At 43.7% G+C, this 20,160-nt stretch overlaps 1 protein-coding gene across 16 annotated transcripts in view; it reads right to left on the bottom strand.

The window, feature by feature from the left end:
* Positions 1-20,160, bottom strand: part of LDB3 (LIM domain binding 3) — a 147,401-nt gene that overhangs the window by 70,972 nt on the left and 56,269 nt on the right. For all 16 annotated transcript variants that reach the window (XM_081004942.1, XM_081004934.1, XM_081004943.1 and 13 more), the window contains 2 exons: positions 15,739-15,890; positions 5,166-5,241 (listed from right to left, as the gene is read on the bottom strand). In XM_081004942.1, the coding sequence (XP_080861068.1) occupies positions 5,166-5,241; positions 15,739-15,890 (228 nt within the window). The remainder of the gene's footprint in view (positions 1-5,165; positions 5,242-15,738; positions 15,891-20,160) is intronic.

The following is a 20,160-nucleotide window of genomic DNA, read 5'->3' as shown; positions in this document are numbered from 1 at the left end:
ATCTGCAAGGTTGCCAACCTCTGACTTTTAAAAAATAATATTCTCCTTCTGGAAACCAACATGTCAGGGACATAATCTTACATATCAGAAGTGAAGCCAGGTGGTTTTAGGACAGATTCTGGTGAAATTTGGAGATTTCTGGTTTTTCAGATGCCAATAGCAATTGCTTGACAGAAACACATAGTATTATGCATCACGTAAGAGCTGTCTGGTTGGCAACCCTACATATCAGACATTTGCAATAGAATAGATGTTTGCAACCTTCATAGCCTTGTATTAGTCAAGCGAAAATATTAACCACATCTCTTCCCAAAGCAGCATGTTTCTCAATTCAAGATGCATGTCAATAAAGCTTTTCATCTGAACAACTGCTGATATTAGTTACCATACATGGTTCAACTGCCCATTTGTTCTTACAGAAAGGATATGGGGTTCTTACATAAATTTGGCTTTTAGGATGGCATCTAACTACACCTACAACATATGCACATACCTATATCAATGTTGTTATGTAGATATGGGAGGGCTAATATTTCGACAATCACGCCACATATGATTAGTCTCAAAATTAAGGGCCACTGTCAACAGAGGCAGAAATTCATGCTAATCAAGGTCGTGCAATGTGGTTAGCAAAATAAGCTGTAAAGAAGATTCTATTAATAGACAATCTCTCTGTACACTTTGCATTTGGAAAAGTGGAACATAGCCATGTACAGCCAAAGAATCTCCACTTCATGTTAACCCCCACCCCCACCCCGGACTAAACAGGAAGAAATTAGGCTGCTGTCAGATATCCTTTCCATTACTGATTTCCTGCTAATTTGGGCAAAATGCAGAATAAAGAGAAAAGACTGAGATGTTTGAAAAAGCCAACACAACGCCAACATTCTCCTGGCAGGACCAAAACTTGAATTCAAAGGAGAAAGTGTATTGATAGACAGGGATCAAACAAGTGGCTCCTAGAATCCAAGGCAACTATTCTGCAGCACATCACTCCAATTTCACCACTGATTACCTTTGATCTGGAAACATTCGATGACAACACACAATACTGTAGCACAATGACTTTTTCAACAGTACGCAAGGGCTCACTGTTTTCACAAAGCACAGGTGTATAGAAATTGCTCTCCTTTCCTTTCTGTTTTTGCGGTCTCTGCCAATTTTCTGAAAGCTCTTCCCTGTCGCTTCCGCCATTCCTCTCTCCCACAAGCAATTTGGGAATGATGCTATGTAATATGTTCCAAACGGACTTCATGGGTGTGCGTGAAATGGTAATTGCCAGCAATAGTTTTGTTTTGGGGTTTTTTTGCTACTGGTGCTGGTAATTGTCCCCTTTGGTCCACATTTAAAGGCTTTTCCGCCTACGATGCTTACCGTATTACCCAGGAACACAGAAAATGGCTAGAGCATCTCTGAGTACTAGTAACCAATAATCTGTTGGTTTGTATGTGTTGCACAAAATCAAAAGGAGTGTGTGTTATAAACTAAAAAAATTTTTTGCGTCCAGTCAAGGGCACAAATTCTTTGGTAACTATTTCATTTCAAACTAGAGATACATGACTAGGCAAGAAGGAAACTTCTGATCATAAACCTTCGCTGCCTTGTGGATATCTTCAGGAGGAGGAGAAAAGGCTAAGGAATAAGGACACAAATCTGGAATGGAGTTCCTAAGACAGTTGGATGGCATCTTGTACGCCTCCTTGCAGCAACTCCTGCAGCCCAGCAGGTGCCAAAGGTATTGCTCTGCTTTCCTTTGGACCACCTCAGCGAGGATGAGAGGTGGGGTTCTGTCATCTGGCTAGCCCAGGACCTCCATATACACTGCCCAGGCTTCTGGCCTGGGAGATCACTTTGGTGCTGCTAACACAGCCATTTGACTTCACCCCGGAGGTGCACCCAATGTCTCTTGAGACAGACAGATGGTGCCAACCTGGTGAATACTGTCTAATCTGTCTGGCAGCAGGTCTCTATAGCCTGCCACCTGCTCCACCTGTCACCTGCTCTTTTTAAATGGAGATGCCAAGAATTAAACCTGAGGCTTTGGCATGTGAAACGTGGGCTCTCCCACTGAGCTTTGTTCCCTCTGTGTAGCTTTCTCTTCTCCGTCTCCCTGGCTGTCCCTGTGTGGCCTTAAGGGTTACGAAAACGAGCATTATTTTTTCCATGGCAAACCTACTGTAACTTTTCTTGTGGCCAGAAGAGGAGGCTGTTATCCTGAGCATCATCCCTGGAGACATATTACTGTCATCTTGCTAGAATACCTTATTTCATGGCAGAGATGGAGTTGGTCTTTCATTCTGTGGCTTCTAGCAACATTGTGATGAATGGAGAATTCAGGAAGCAGGAGTCTAATCTTTCCCAGTGATGCCACGTAGGACATAACTGGCAAAACACACACACACACACACACACACACTCATTGCATCCCCTGACTGCACTCTTTTTACATTTTTTAACAGAGTGAAAGTGCACTCCCCCCCCCTTAAATATATAATCTTGGGGAGGGAGACAGAAAAAGAAATCTATGATGAAATGGCTTATACCTAGCAATGTTTTATGCACAGATACCTGAGCCAGCTACATTTCGTAAATTTAGCTGCTTACTCTAATGATCTATTCCCATGAGCAGTGTAACATTGGAGGAGTGAATTGGCAAAAACCCACAGATCAGCTTCCTTAAGCTGTGTGGTACATTGTGACTGGGAACCCCTGTCCAGGAGAATGACTCTGCGATCCTTGCACTGATGTTATGCTGCTCTTGTAGGCAGGCCACTTGCACAAGCCCTTAAATGTCCAGACTCAGCCATATCAGGTGCAGTATGAACTGGCTCTCACCGTGCAACAAAAATGCAGCCCTCCACCCGGGTCCTCCTTAGGGACATGATTTGGAAGTTTAGGGACAGTCACTTATGCTTCCTCTCTTGGCACTTGCTTCGAAATCTGAAGCAGCCAGGTAGCAATATCAACCCTAACATCCAGAGGCTCTTGGTTGCAACTCAGCAAAGCTCTTATCCAAACCTGTTCCACAAAGCCCTTTATTTAGAGATGCTAGGACTCACAGGTGAGGTACTTGATCAGTAATAGTTTGCTGAGCAGGCTTTCTGAAGGGATTTGTGTTACTTCTATGAAATGCTTGTTGCCCTCCCATGGTTCCCACAGAGATGCAGAACTGATGGTAATGGCATGAACAGCATCACACTTAGGGCTCATACAGACTTGTGCTGGATTCACAGAATTGTAGAGCTGGAAGGGACCCCAAGGGTCATCCAGTCAATCATAGAATTACTGAATTGTAGCATTAGAAAGAGCCTTGAGGATCATCTGGTCCAACTCCCTGCAATGCAGGAATATGCAGCTGCCCCTTATGGGGATCGAACCTGCGACCTTGGCATTATCAGCATCACACTCTAATCAACTGAGCTATCCAGAAGACAGGTTTCCCGCTTGTCCTGTGCTTTCTAGGCATGAGTCTGAATGGTTTTGTGCTTGCCCCACCACTTCCCCTGGGAAAACCAGCTCTTTAGTGATAAATCGGGGCAAATGTCAATCCGGAGAAATCCCGGTTGACATTTGCTCCAATTAATCAGTATAGATCGGGTTTCCATGGGGAAAAGGGCGTGGCAAGGGCAAGCCTGGATAAGCCCTAAGTTAGTGGGGCTGAGCAGCTGCTGAAGTTCAGGCGTCCCTGAATTCGCCTGTGCCGTAATCCAGGTAGCATTGTAGCATCCTCCCAATTTGTAAGGTCCCTCACGGCCTTGCCACCTGCACCTCTGCTACTTCCCTCTCATTTGGAATGTTATGGGGCCTTCCTAGGGCAGAGTCAAGGCCCCCTGCACCCCCTCACCTGCCTCATTGGATGTAGCCCTGCATCCTACAAGCAGCACCTGGGCCCCATGAAAAATCTAAAGGACTTAGATACCTCTATTACAGCTTGTAGCATGGGAACCAGCCACAAGGAAGCGGAGCCAGCTCTGCAAAGGTTAACCTAAAGCAGCTCTCCATAGGATGGACCCAGCAAGCAATCGGCACTGGTCCAATCTTAAATAACATGTACTGGTTCCCCCACAGTGAAGCATGGGGGAAACCTGCCATTTTTGGCCAGAGAACTGCAAACTGACCTACTTTTTCTGCTATGGACTACAAATGAACATTCTAAAAGGTGTCCAGGAGAGAGAAACATTTAAGACTTCACACAGACCTTTGACCTTACTTGCTCCTGGGATGCCAATGATAACGTCAAAAATTTGTATTTCTAGAGTGAGGGCTCAATCACTCTTTGCAAATCAAAGAGCAGAGCCGCAGCATTCTGTTGCAACTGGTAACCGGAATAATGAGCTCAAATGTAACATTTATTTATCTGAAACTTTTTTTTATCCCATCTTTCACTGGCAAGGTCCCTGAGGCAGCATGATAAAGGCTGCTATCTAGAATACAATCAGATGTCAAATCTTCAGAGGTCACTGGTCTTTTTCACCTACGGGCAATTGCTCAACCAATGTACCTAAGCTGGAGCTGATAGATCTATTCTGGTAATAGCTGCCACTTTAGGCCAAGGTGTCCATAGTCTTATTTCTCAAGGCTAGGACTGCAAGCTTGCTTAGTTTCTTGAGGAGGGTAATCAAGTAAGGTTGCAAACCTGTACCCAGGTAGGCTATTCGAATAGAGAGAGTCCTATGTGCTGTGCATACAGTTGAACTTGAACAGGTTCTATGAAGACAGTCATGAATTGGCATAGGCTGAGAGGATGGAAGATGGGGAGTAAACACACACACATAACTCAATGTGGAAAAGAAGTTATCTCACTGGTTTTGACTGATTCTGAGGTATCTCAGTATGTGCTTGCTCATTCTTTACAGTTCATCTTGTAAAACAGCTCCCCTCCCGCAACTGGTCTGTTTGATCTGCCTCCATGGTCTTCACCGTCACTTGAGCTCTAATCTCCACCATGCTTATGAAGTGCATACACAACATCACAGTTTTTATTCCAAATTGCTTATTATGGAATAACTGCTACCACTTCATTTTCTATCACAGATGGGGTGTGAGTGAATCATTGTGTGGCAGGGGAAATGGCCATGTATCAGGTTGCTGCCAAAGAGAAGCAGAAAGGTACACATCTGAAATATCTGGTGTGATGAGCCGCAGGAGTTTCCCAGAGCACCTACCTTTTGATGAGGGATCACAGGCATTGGAGAGTCAATTCTTGGGGTGGCTGTAGGAACTGGAGCAGGACGTTTTGATCTGCAATTAATGCAAAAGAAAAGGTAATTGAGTAGCTGGAATTTCTCCCCATAACTTAAAGATAGCACTGAAAAATACTTCAGAGAATATAATGGTGGTTCCCCCCCCATCCCTGTCCCCCAGATCAGCCTCCCTCCTTCTGGTTTGGTAACAGTAGGATCCACTTCTTCTTTTGGGTCTCTCTCTCTATACAATAGCTTGTTGCTGACGGTCCATTACACAGAAAAAACCATAACCATGGTGGGACTACACAGACGTTGGGCTACAGGGAAAGAAGCAGCCTTGGTCCTCTGTGGCAGGAGTCACTGGGAACAAGCTCAGCCCTCAATTAAGACTCAACCAGATTTCTTTTGTGCTGTTTTTCTAGGCACAGGGCCAGGCTTTAAAGTTCTGTATCTGAGAAGGGCGAGTTTTGGGTCCAGGCGCTTTCCCCAAGAAAACCAACATTTTACCACTGAATCGGAGCAAACTGCAACCAGGTTTTTCACGGATTGCCATTTGCTCCAATTTAGCAGTAAAGCACGGGTTTTTCTGAGGAAAGCACCAGGACAGAAAACACAACATATTGGGACACACAGCTTTAAAGTGTGGACTTGTACCTGGAAAGTGCAGTACAAAAGTATGTCTGGATGAGCCCTCAGTGATATCCAGTGCTATTTTTCTAGAAAAAGACATGCCAGAACTCACCATAAACATCTCCCTTGTTCTCTTAGAATGGCAATGACGCCCACCTGAGAGGTGCCAGAACTAAGTTTTGGTAAGTTCCAGCTGAAAAAAAGCCCTGGTGATATCCCCACTGAAGCATTTGGTTGTCAAAATCTGCCCTCCATTCCTGGCACTGGGTGGCTTCTGTCTTCCTAGTCCTAAAGTAGGTTACAAGGCCTCTTCATGTGCACAGAACCCTGAAATATGTTGTGACATACCACGAACACACCTCCTCTGTCATAACAACAGGCATTTGTTGCTCTCACACATAGCACAGTACTTTGAATTGGGGACATGGTCCTTACTTTTTTTATACTCCTGGCTAGGGGTGGGCAGTATATAAACATACACTATGTAGAACAATGAAAGTTTACTACCCTCCTTTCTCTCCCCCCTCTCCTACTCTCTCTCCCCACCTCTTTCCCCCCAACCTTATACGGCATACAACACAAAAGTCTCACAATGAATATAACCGACCCAAAGAAATATCTTTATGATCTGAAAACAGAGACGACGTTTATACTATTGTAACCCAATAAATCCTTAATAAAAACAATACTAAATAAATAAATCACCTGAAACAGACCTGAAGTTCAGATTGTGATAACTGTTTCTCCAGAGGGAGCTTTAAAACAGAGCATTCACGTCCAGCAAGGGGCCATCACTGGGAAGGGCATGCCGGACAAATCGCTGGGAACAGCTGTGAGGGTCTAGCCCTACTCTTGCCCGCTCCCTCCCTCACTGGGAAGGACCTGCCAGAGCGCAGTTGCGATCTCTCCTCCTGCCCACCCCCTCCCTCCCTCCACATCCCAGGACCTTGACATCATGATGTATTGCCATATTGCGATGGTTAGCTTGTGATATATCATGATGTTGAGAACCAGATATTGCCCAGCCCTATTCCTGGCTGTGAATTGTTGGAGGAATTTCTACAGAAGCACAACCGATCTTGTCCTTGGCCCCCCAAGGGACTTCCATGTGGATGGGCTTACACCCAAGCTCCTTGCAGTGAGGCAGCACAGCCAGAGGTGTTACAGCAACCCGTGCTCTTCAAAGGCCTTCAAAGCCATGGGCCGCTATGATGACATGTCCTATGCCTGACTGATATGCTGCCATTGTTATTCTTGTGGAAGCTCTCTTCTAACATTAGCTTTTAAAGGAATTTCAAGGCACCACGCTAGACACAAAGGTTTTACGGATAATTCTTGTCTTGAGCATCTTCCGCAGTGGCATTTACAACTAAGCATGAAAGCTCACTGCATTAGGCATACAAAGAACTGAAGGGGAGGGCAGCAGAGGTGAAATCCCTCGAGGAAGAATGAAAACATGATTTATGCAGGGGCCATGGTCTCTCAAGGGCTTGTCCCTTCGTTCAGGGACACAGGTTTCCTGGAGCTCATTCTTTCACTGTCAGGGTCAAATCTGAACAAATAAATTCAAGGTTCTTTCCCCCTAAAGTAAAGGAACTGCTATTGAAAGAGGAAAAATATGTAAGGCTGTGAACTGTTTATTGCACAAGCACTAGGGAAAGTTTTCATTAAAGAAGTGCAAGGTTTCAAGCCATGACTCATTCCCTCCTTCCTCAACCCTCTCTCTTTTTGGTCTTCTTAATGGGCATTCTAATGTAATTTCAGAAGTTTCTTGTACATGCATTTTTTTATGCTTCCCGTTTAATAGTGGAAGAAGAAATTTGCACCTCTCTCCGTGTAATTTCCAAAGCTGTCATGCATCCAGCCCTCCTGTGATCTCGCCAGTTCACTCCACACCTTGCCAAGCCTGCTCCAGACCCTCCTGGAATATTTTCACCTTGCTGGAATGGGTCGTTTAATTATAATGATACCTCTTGCCTACCTGGGCTGAAGATGTATACGTGTACAAAACGTACTGATTCTGTGTGGTTTAAATGTGGCTTATTATACAAAGGTGAGAGTCATATTCATTGTTCCACCCACTTTCCCCTATGGCCCTCCCCACCAGTGGAATGTGGCCTGGAAAGGCTGTCCAGGAGAGTATTTGACCCTTGATCTGAAAAAATGTTTCTAATTCCTGCACTACAACAAAGTCACTTTCTTCAATCTAGTTAACATACGGGCTGAATATTGCACTTGGTTAGTGACATGTGTGGGTCCTGGGCTACGGGGAAAATGCAGGTGGGGTGTGCATTGCTTTAAACTCTTGAAGAAAGGTACAAGAGCATCAAGGCACACTTCCAGCTTCCCTTTGGTGTGTCACAACAAACGATTTCACAGACAAAACTGAAAAGGTTGCGTCTGTCATCTTGCATTTGTAGCTCCTTGGTGATCCTGGAGCAGGAATGCCATTTTATTCTTCAAGTTACTGATTTGCATGATGTCATATTGCACCACGACACATAACCTCCCTATGTTCTCCGGAGCTATACTATTCAAACTATTGGGTTTGCTTATATTTATTCTTACATGAGAATCTAAGAATACAGCTGCCAAGTCCTCAGTGGCAACCACAGATTCAGTTATGGTGGGCAGCTGGAAATCCCTGAATCTTTTTCTACATCTAGAATAATGCTGTTTTTAAAAAGTTGCTAGCAACCCACAGAGACAAAGAGTGAGAGAAACAAACCTCACTGGGTGTTAGAAAAAACGACTGCCTGCGAAACCACATTTGTGTGCCTTCGCACTGCTCAAATCAAAACAAATATTCCCAGCAATCTGGCGCAACACACGTTTAACATCTACCAATAACACCCTGTTTCTCTGTTGTTTCACCTACATTTCTCATGGGTTCTGATCTGCTGGTAGCTGGTATCAACCAGGCACATTAGCAAGACAGGTTCTTGATTTTAGCACTATAGACAGCTCCTAGCAAGCAACTTGCTCCAGTGAAAATTGGAAGTGAACTGAGGCCTTACGAGCCTCTGCCTCCAATGTACACTTTCACTTGATTGAAGAATGGAGATTGTTAACAGGTCAACACTCGTCTCTTCTCCCCAATGCCTAGTTTCCCAAGCACAGGAGTTTCTTTTAATGTACAGAGGAACGTTCCGCAATGCAACCCCAAGCCCCACCTGAGGTCTGAATAGGTATATCCTCGATGCAGGCCCACAACCTCAATGAGAACTAGTCCTTGGCCTGCATAACAAAGTACCAACTACATGGTGCTCACAAGCTCTGATCCATGCTTCACTCCTTCCCTGATCACTAACCCACAAGCACTCCCCTGGTTCCTCATTCTGAGAGTCCAACTATCTGCTCCTCTTGCTCCTCTTTCTTCTTCTGCTTGGCCTGCCTCTCTGGAATTTACCTCAGCTTTCCAGCCAATGATTTCCTCTTACCATTCGGTCAGATCGCTTAGTGCAAGGGTGGGGTGGTGCCTGCAGCCCTTCAGACGCCATTGTACTCCATTATCATTCGCCTCAGCCAGCATGGGCAAGCGTCAAGGATGATAGGAATTGTAGTTCGGCAAGATCTGGCAGGCCACAGGTTCTTATTTCTTTAGAGGCCATGACTCTACTGACAGCAGGTGGGGTGGGGGTAGTGAATGGAGATTTCCAGAATCACTCTCAGTCCATTTATTCAAGGCAGGGAACAATAACCTAAAATCGTACAGCCCCATTTACAGAGGCTAAGCCAGACTTTTCTCAGCTTTTAGGTCTGGAACTGCATTAAAAGCAATGGTCAGGTTACTTACAGCAGTCTCAAAACACACCTATAGTTTCAAAGCAGCCCACTTTCGAAAAATCCTTTTCCTTTCATTTCAAATTCTGATCCCAAATTATATTTTTCAGGTTATTAATGCAGCTCTAATATGCAGAAAACAGAAAGGAAAATAATCACATGCTCCGATAGCCATGTGAGAGATGCACTTCATCTGATTCAAAGGATTTTTGAATTTTCTTTCCATAAAGAGCTACTCATCAGAATGAGAGTTTCATCTTTTCCCCTTCCTATTCATTTTCTCTGTGCATTGAAAGACAGAATAACCAACATTTGTGCTTCTGGATGAATGAAGCAAATGTTGACAGTTCCAGAGAATTACTTAACTATTTTATAGTGCTGTCATACAACCACACTTTGGTTTCTTTAAGTATTAATGTGAAACCAAAGCCACAATTGCAGTGGCATCGTCCAACAGCTGGAAGCTATCTATCCTGCTAGCCAAATAGCATTCAACACCCTGTAATGCAATCTGGTTGCCAGATCAATTACACCTGAAAACAAAACAAAACAAAAGCATCAGCCACTGAATCAAATATCAGTAGATGCAAAAGAGAACAGATCAAGTATACTCACCCAAAGCACACTCACTACCTATCTACTTAAGCGTACAAATCTCACCTCTGAAGAGGATGAAAACAGTCAGTAAGACCACTTGCATCGAGAAGGTTGCAACATAAGACAAGGGAATCAATTCAGTATTTTTAAAAGTGGTTGCCGAACAAGATCTCCCAAACAAATATACCAGAAAAATAAGCAACCTACTTGGAAAATACCACGTAGGCACAAAGAGGTGAAATAGCAATGCAAACCACAGCATTTATAGCTACATCACTGCGAGTCCTTATATTTCACTTTAAATGTCTCAATCCTGGCCCCTCCTGGCCCAGTATAGGTCATTTTAGCCTATGCCTTCATAATTTGCTGCTTATTTTGTCAATTCTCTAAGTTAATCAGCACTAACCATAAGCAGAAGGTAGTCTTGTGGCAGATCTAACCTGTAATAACTCTTTATCATGGCTTTATTCAGTCCGTGTCAAGCCATCAAGTGAGACAGAAGCACCATTAATGCCTGCTGTGACCTTTACACGGCGAGCACGAAGTAATGTTGCAGAAGGAGATTATCTTCAACAACCCACCCAGGAGATATATACCCCAGACAAATGTGAAGGTTTGTTTTCACATTACCTTCTCCATTGGTATTTTGGGAGTGGGGTTCTGGGTGAGCAATGTACATTCCGCAAGAATCTCTAACCGCGAGGTAGGTTCATCTGAGTAATAAATACTTCTGTGCCCTTTAAAGACATGGCATTGACTGATGGTCTGCTGGGTCTCCGGTGAAGCTAACAGGGTTTATGTGATGCATTTAAAACTGAGCTCTCCTCCACATGCAACGCAACAACTGACTGTCTCAACTTATGCATGTCTACTCAGAAGTAAATTTTATTGACTCCAAAGGGGCTTGCTCAAAGACAAGCACATACAGGGTTGCCATAGGAATTACAATGCACTCTTAATCTAAGGCAAATAAACACACATCCCTCTCAGCATTTTTACTATATATATCTCCATGGGAAAAACAGCTAGTTAAAAATGGTAAAATAAAAATACGGGCATCGCCTAGCCAATGTTAAGCATCTTTAAAACCCATTGATTTCAAGAGGAGATATTGAAGTACATGTTTTAACTTTCCATTTGAAATCAATGAGTCTTAATAGAGGATAACTTTGTCTCTGTTATTCCCACAGGATAGCCTATAATATTACCGACAGGCTGCCCCACAATTACAGATTCGGTTTTATGCCAGCAGTTGTCTGGCTGATTAGTATTTGACTACGGGTCTGTCTACAGTTCCCTTGCTTCACATTTTGCTATGGCTTTGGCTCACATAATTTAAATTCAAGTCATTTTCTTTGGTTATCTGCTCATCCAGGAAATTGGTGCACATTTTCTTTTGCATGAAGCCTTCGGGTTATGCTAATAAAACGAGGTCAGCTCTCTGAATATTTGGTTTCATTTATAGCAAAGTCCTGAAGATAGGTTGCATGCAAAAGCATTAAGGCACCAGGTCATCCCTGGGCACAAGTAGGTAGGACTTACTATTCTGCCCCTGTTCTGGCAATATTTTTTTAAGGCTCTCAGGTGACATGTTCAATAGAAATACTTTCCCCACCAAATCCTGGGTTAAAGTCTAGAAAAATAAAGTTCTGGGTTCTATTTATTTCTTGGATGCTGATAGTTCTGTAACAACGATGGGGACCTACAGGCTGGCTTCTGTGATCTCACCAACACACACACACACACCCACCCACACCAATTCACAGTGATTTTTTTCCCTTAAATTTCCTGCCCCCTTTTCATAAGGCTATGGATGAACACATATATTATAAAGCACGCCCTACCTTTCTGAGCTGTGAGAAGATCCAAGGCTACCTCTGCCTGGGTCTTACTTCCTTTTAGAGGACAGATCACTGGAAACTTAGATGTTTTCGTGATACTTTACATACATTCACACACAAATAGAGTACAGGTGGAGACAAAGAGCACAAGCACTCCTGGTGGGCAGCAGGCCTCACTCTCTGTTCCAAACTGCTTCTATTGCTACCGCTCTTTCACACATACAAATCTGTCCCACATTCACACATACAAATCTCCATTCAGAAGATCCCAGAAAAAAACAGCTAATCTTTGCTATCCATTAGGAAACATTTCCCTGGCCACTGTGAGACATTAGTTATTAAACTGCTTAACGCTAGGCTCATGCCTGCACTTTTAGCACCATGGATAAACATACCGTGGTACCTCAGGTTACATACACTTCAGGTTACATACGCTTCAGCTTACAGACTCCGCTAACCCAGAAATAATACCTTGGGTTAAGAACTTTGCTTCAGGATGAGAATAGAAATTGTGCAGTGGCAGTGCGGCGGCAGCAGGAGGCCCCATTAGCTAAAGTGGTGCTTCAGGTTAAGAACAGTTTCAGGTTAAGAACGGACCTCTGGAATGAATTAAGTACGTAAGCAGAGGTACCACTGTATTTTACTTTGAAAATATATCTAATGAATCAGACACACAGCAAAAGAGGCAAAGCTGGGGATTGATTCATGCGCTGATCCAGCATTCAACTTCTTGGTGCCTACATTTCCGCCAACAATCGCAAAGCCAAGTTCTCACTGCAGATGAAGAGCCTGTTGTTGAGATCATTTAAAAAATGCTACATCTGTCTTCACCCTAACTGCATTTGCACACATCAACAGGGACACAGACCGGGGCTGGGCACAAGCACAGGCATTTACTGTATGCACTAGACAACTGCGGTGCCCAAATCACAGCAACCTTGAGCAGGGAAACAATTTGAATCATGCTACCAATGCTTTCTATTACGTCTGCTTCAGATGCTGTCACCACAGATGTTAAATGCCTGATTTATGACTGAATCTGCTGCAAAAGAACATTTGTCTCCCAGCAAACTGCCAAGGCTTTTACAACTGGAATCAATGGCAGTTTAGGAGGAGTGTCTGCACTGGAAGTGAGTTATGTTAGAGGCAGTTGCTTAGACTGGGAAGATAATACCTTATTTGATTTTTTTTAAAAGTCTCATAGTTGTTTTTTTCTTACCCTTAATCTACCAGGTTGCAACAGCATAAGAATTCTACACAAGTTTTTATGAGGTCAGTAAATATTGTATGAAGATCCCCACCACCATCTGCAAATATCTATCACTATCTAGATGTGGTGTAGAAGCTTCAGCTGCAGGTCAGAAAACTCTGGAGCCACTGATGTATATTATAGTTGCTGTAAAGGGAAGCACATGAGACTTGTACTTGAATAATGAAAAATGAAATCATCTGTGGTCAAAGCGAGTTCATCCGTTATCACAATAATGAACGCTACAGAGATCATGGATCATTTAAATTTGAGGATTAGTGTATATACCGGTAAGTTGAAAGAGGTACTATTGAGAGCTAAACAGTGCATGCCGGGCTGTATCACTTCAGACTGTCAGCACAGGATTCCTAGTTTGAGTAGTCTCCAATCTCATACAGTGGATGCTCGGGTTGCGACCGTGATCTGTGCAGGATTCACGTTCGCAACCTGCAGCGTTTGCAATCCGCATCTGCGCACGTGCGGGTTGCGATCCAGCGCTTCTGCGCATGCGCAAAGCACATTTAGCGCTTCTGCACATGTGTGACTGCCGAAACCCAGAAGTAACCCATTCCAGTTATAGGCCATTCCAGTACTTCTGGGTTTCGGCGGTCTGTAACCCCAAAAAAAGCAACCTGAAGTGGCTGTAACCCAAGGTATGACTGTATTCGTATATATCCTGCAGACAATGGAGGAAGGAGGGTCTTCAGCTCTAAGGCTCACTTCAAGGCAAGTTTTTACTCTATAACCAACCCTCAGTACTTGTTTTTATCCCTCTCTTCCGTTTTATTTTTTAACTTCTTTTTCCACCAATCGCTCAGAAGGGGCTCAACTCACCCTACTCAGCGTTTCATCTCAACATTCCATAAACTGCTCTTATACCATAAACTGGCTTCCTTTTCTCCCTCCTTTACAAATCACCCAAGACAAGAGATTATCCTTATTGCATATCCATCACAAGCCAGGGCAGTGCCAAGTTTCAACCTTTCCCTATAGCAATCAACCTACACCTAGGCAAAACCACTGCAGATAGCCATGCAGAATCACCCATAGGGGTAGGCAGAGAGGGAACTCAAGTTGCACTTCTGTTGGGGTGCACTGGTGTCAAAGCCTCACAGCCTCTTCATTAGGTCCTCTTGACCATCATATTAAGGGCACAAGACCCCTGTGAAAACTCAATGCATATTGATGGCCACCTGTCATGCATGCTTCAATTGAGATTCCTGCATTGTAGGGGCTTGGACTAGGTGGCCCAAAACATCCTTAAAGAACATGCCTTGTAACGCTTGACTCACACTTATTCCCATTTTTAAACCACTATGTTATTAATTTTTTAAAACAAACTTGGCCATCAGTAAAAAAATAAATAAATTGAAACAGCTTATGGTATATAACGTCATCCAACTTGAGATAGTCAATGGGCTCAAGCTAGGGTCACTAAATATGGATTTAGAGGGGAAGAAGACAGGACAGGGCCTAGGAGGTAGAGCTGCAACCTTAGCAGAATCGTGAAGGGCAGTGATTGAACTTGGTAGGCTGAGGTGGAACAATTTGCCACAATATCAGGATACAACAACAAGTTCAGAACAAGTGGGAAAACAACACACCTCTAGTATTGAAATGTTTAAGTCCAGTGATATACAGCTGGTAATTCTGCACAGAGTTCAACTTTGCTAACAACATGCAAAATAAAATAGCATCTGACACAGATATGGGATTTTAATATTGATTATAAAGCAACTTGAGCTTACTTCACACAGGGGGGCAGGGGGGCATTGGCTGCCTGACAATGCATCCATGTAGAGCAGCATAAGCAAGTCTCATGTGGAAGCACCAGTTATAGGCCTTGAGCCCAGTGGCTACCCAGCGCATGCCCCAAGTACTCCTGTGGGGTGATTGTTCTCCTTGAATCAGACCTACAACCAAGCTTACACAGCAAAACATTTGGAATTTCTATCAGATTTCATCATCAAAAGTGGCTTGGGAAGCTGCTTTAGATGCTGCTACCTTGCTATACAAGAACAGGATGTGCAAGTTCATAACGTTTTCTGTCCCCAGCCCAACAACATCACATCCAAAATGCAGCCTTTGAATTATTTTACACTCTGGTGTGTGTGTGTGTGTGTGTGTACGCGTGCGCATGCACATGCAATACAAAATTGGCTGATAACGCCAAGGTTGCAGGTTTGATCCCCATATGGGAAAGCTGCATATTCCTGCCTTGCAGGGGGTTGGACAAGATGATCCCCAGGGTCCCTTCCAACTCTGCAGTTCTATGATTCTGAAAAAGGCAGGTTTAAAGGCTGCATTTACGTCATGTGCTTGCACAGGAATAGGAATCATGAGGAACCAGGACACCCTGCTTCTGCACTACAACACAATGCCCACAGCAACACTCTTAAGGTGGTGCCTTTTAGCCATCTCCCCTCAATGGTAGTAACTTATCTCCTCATACTTTTGAAGAGTAAGAGACAGGTTGTAGCTGGCTGATTTTATCTTGTTCTGGGCCTCTAGGTGGGTCATGCCATCTGTGTTGACTCCATCAATTGCTACCACCAAGTCCCCCTGGTTCATCTGGGACTGAGCTGCCTTGCTGCCTGGCGTAATCTGCAGGAGGAAAAGAATGAGAGAGATAAACAAAGGCCGTCAAGACAGAGCACAATTCATCTACATATATGCTTGCATCTACTGACCCATGTGCTCACAGTCACCTACAGCTGACAATTCAAAGTCAAATCAAACTGATATCAGAGGGATGCACTGGATTTCCCTGCTCTATCCAACATCATTTCCAGAAATCTGCACGCTGCAATGAAGATCTACTTCTCAGCCCCACTCATCTAAATTCCTGCTAACAAAGGTGTTTTGGGGAATGAAACATACCTAGGTATTAAGTTAGCTGTTCTGCAGAGAGATAGCATGCAACAAACATTGCACAAACTCCTTTCCTTGCTCCTTGGCACAGGGATTAAGTTCAATCCTAAAGGTCTTGTTTACACTAACAGGTAACAGGTTTAAATAGATGCATCACTGTTTGAAATAAGATGAGTATTAGCTCACCTCTAGTGCATTTTGAAATTTACAAACAAAAACAAGGTCATTTCCATTTATTCCCAAAGGTGACTGAAAACAGCACAATAGGGCTATTTATCTGAACTTGTTTCAATTTATCTCTCTCTCTCTCTCTCTCTCTGACAGAAGATGTTCCTTCATGTATAAGGGCTACTGTCTGTGAATTGGACCTTTGTTCATTCTGAATGGTAGCTTCCATCTATTCACTAGCATTTGTTCAGGATAACTTATAGGTAGATTATGCCCATTTTGGGATATTTATAGAATAATACTGCCATATACTGCTCAGCTTCTCACAACCAAGGGTTATTTTAGATACACAGGAAGCATAATGTTAGTCTTTGAGCATATGCAGTTAAGTATAATTAAGTTCCCTCTCTGACAACTAGGGTCACAAAGGAAGGTTTCCAGGTTTCCAGCCCCCATCTGCTGCTCCTTCTCCCTCCTCCTCCTCTTCAGTCTGGGGCTGCCAAACCATGACAGATCTTGACAGAGCTGAGGGACTCATGACCTTGTCCCCTGATTCAATAAGCACCTCAACTGCCCCCCACCATTTTGTATCTCAACAGCTTCCCCCCAAGACTATGTTTGTTTATTTCATTTATTTAAGAGACCCTTAGACCAGGGGGACGGGAGGGAACTGTCTTCCAAAATGGGTTACAACCATTTCCAACACATATCCCATAAGAAACAGACTTTAAACATTTAAAGTATCCATAGCCATGCAGAAAAATGCAAACCAATTGACCTTAATACAAAAAGCAACCACCACACAGCCTCCAATATACAGAGCCTAATTAGTCCCCAAAGGCAGGGTTACTTTAGATATGAATAAATAATGATAATGCAAGTCTTTAAGGTCCATTTGGAAATAATGAGGGCCAGGACTTGCCTGATACCACATGGAACTGAATCACTAGCCAAGGAGCCAGATGCGGTTCCTAACTACCTTGAATGCACCAGGTAGGAGGCCAAGGAATGGAGGAGGGCCCATTTTCTGGCTAGAGCATTGGCCCTTTAAGGACTCTAGTTCTCAAAAGCAGGTAGAACCTAGGAGAGGTTGACTGGACATAAGAGGCTCCAACTCTCACTCAGAGCTCTCCATGGTGCTGCAACCCCTGATATGTCAATAAGTCTTGCTTTGTAGGGTCCTCTACAAAACCAGACCAGGACACCACCCAAGGGTTCAGGCAGAAGACTCTTTAAGTCCAATTTCTGGGCCCTGTCAGAGTACTGCCCTCAGCTGCTGGCTCCTGTATGTGCAAGGCAGAGGCAAATGGTGATGAGAAGCTTAAAGGAAGGGTTCTGCCACAGAGGAAGGGGCTACAGAGCCCTTTGCCTGTGCCTCTGTTTTGTGCAGAGGACTAACAGGCAGAGCAAACACTGCTGTGATTCAGCCCTTGTTCAGTTCAATACATGCCTCTTGGTAAAAACAAAAACTATATCTACAAAAAGTTTATATTAACGAATGCAAAGTCTGCGATGAAAACAAAAAGAAGCAAGGGTTTGAGCCTGGCTAAAATGAGCTCTTTTAAAGAAAAGAAAGACATCTTTAGCCGTCACCTCTGTAAGACTATACATTTCCCCCATCTTGAAACATAGATGCCCATCTTGTCATAAAAATGTTAACTACTCTGTTCTGCTGACATATCTGCATTCAGGAAAGCTGACTCCTAGTGCTTCACACCTGCTTGTACTTATCAGGAGTGGAGATTCATTGCTGAGTCCTGACTCCCTTGCTGAAAAAAGCCAAAAGACGGCCTAAATTTGGAATTCCTGCTCAGCACATCAGCCTCGCCCCCTTCTTTCTTTAACATCACCCCATGAACTCACAATGAATCAAACACTCCCAGAAATATATATTGTAAACTAGACTTCTTTCTGTTTCCCTAATTTTTGCAATGTTTGTGTGCAGGTGACGCCAGACAAATACATCCCCTTGTGAAATTGAGGTGGGAAGAACCCTGTAGGAAGGCTGTTCCCTTTTGGACATGCTAAACTAGAATGAGAACTGGTTCATTTTTAAAAGGAACTTTCCAGTCTCTGGTGGGAGTGAGGGTGAAGAAGAATCAGAGCGTCGATCCCATAAAGCAATGCTGAAGCTCCCTAGGAGCCCTGGACAAACTGCTCTGAGATTCACGAGCATGTATCTGTATAATAAAGGACCTTGCTTAAATTTAATCTTGCTCCCCGGGGAAATGCAATGACTTCTCAGTACTCCGATAGCAGTGATAAGAGCTGTACAACAAAGCGACAAAGCTGGATAGAAAAGCCAACCTGCAGAGCTCTTGAAAGAGGATGATCTTTAACCAAGGTTTGTGAGTCCAAAAGGACTGCCTCCTCTCAAGGGCTGAAGTATAGCTGCTAAAATTAGATGCTAATTGGCCTGCACAATCTTACTTCCAAGAAAGCTAAAAGCATGCAATTGGGACCAGTGCAGGGGACACTCCGTTATCAAAAGCCAGCGACGTTTCAGTACACCGTGACAGATAAGGTGAAGCCAGCTCTGAAGTGTCAGGGAACATGAGGGAACTATCTTGTTCCAAACTAGGAGCAAGGAACGAATTGAAGTGCCTGTGTCTGCTTACACAAGGAGCTTGTGCACTGCAGCTGACCACAGGTCAAGAGGGCCCAGAACTGGTTCTTGGGACTGGCCACCTCTGCCGCATCTAAATGCTGCCAAATTCCCTTAAATGGGTGGAACAAAATATCACGAGGCACAGCTTTTGCTGGGCTGCACCATTTCAGACTGCAGGAGAGGGTTGATGTCTTTAAATGGTCACCTGAATCAAAACATTTTTGAGAATATACTGAACTGGCAGGCAACAAATAGGAATTCTCATAAACGGTTGGGTACACAGTGCTAAATATCGCTGAACGTTGCCTGCGAAATCAGTCAAATATTAAATACTGCTACATAGCAACAAGCACTGCTTTCACAGAGAAATATCAAATACCAGCACAGCCATAACCAGGGCGAGGGGAGATCAGCTTGACCCTTTCCACCAGCCAGTGAAGGAGAAGCTGTATGTTTTAGACTTCTATCACCATTCCTTTTCCATTTTGTATCATGTGTGTGGGCAAGGAATTACCTTTCAATATCTATACAAGGTTTAAAATTTTCTATCAGAAGCAACAATGTCCTTTAGTGGGTTGGGATCTCTACTGCTCATCTGTTGTGTGTGGTTATTATTGGCTGTGTTTGTTGTAGCAGATTTTAGTGTTTACATTACATTTGTAAGCAACTTGGCATCATTTTTATAAGGAAAGCAGCTAATAAATATCAGTAATATTAGCAAGACACAATCCATTGGCTTTTGAGGCAGATGGATGCCAACAAGCATAATAAGAATGATTATTATTGCCAAATACCAAATACTGAACTCAAGGAACATTAGAGGTCAGATGCCAATATAAAGTATTCATTGAACAGGCAGCAATGCTGTGAATATTCCACATAAAAATTAGCAAAGTTTGAGCAAATTTATTTGAAACCTGATCATACAATCGATCTACCTCAGGCTGGGGTTAGGGGGCCACCTGTGTCATCCTGCCCAACGGAGGATATCAGCACACATTTGGCCCAGACGTGTAGCAACACATCTCTTTTAGTGCGGCCCTTGGTGGGGCATTCTTTTATATGTGTTAAAATCATGCACAGGGTAGGTGCAACACAGCACATGCTGTTTTTGACCCCTGCATCCTCATCCCTGCTGGCTCCACCCTGACCTTCCTGTGTTGTGCAGGAAGATCTGAAGGGATATTAATGTGCCTTTATGAGTGCATTTAGAATCTCCCCTGGGGT

The sequence above is a fragment of the Podarcis pityusensis genome (genome assembly GCF_964106645.2).
Source record: "Podarcis pityusensis genome assembly, chromosome: 5".
Classification (NCBI taxonomy): Eukaryota; Metazoa; Chordata; class Lepidosauria; order Squamata; family Lacertidae; genus Podarcis; species Podarcis pityusensis.
The sequence above is the reverse complement of the archived record's forward strand: the minus strand, read 5'-3'. Positions and strand labels throughout refer to the sequence as shown.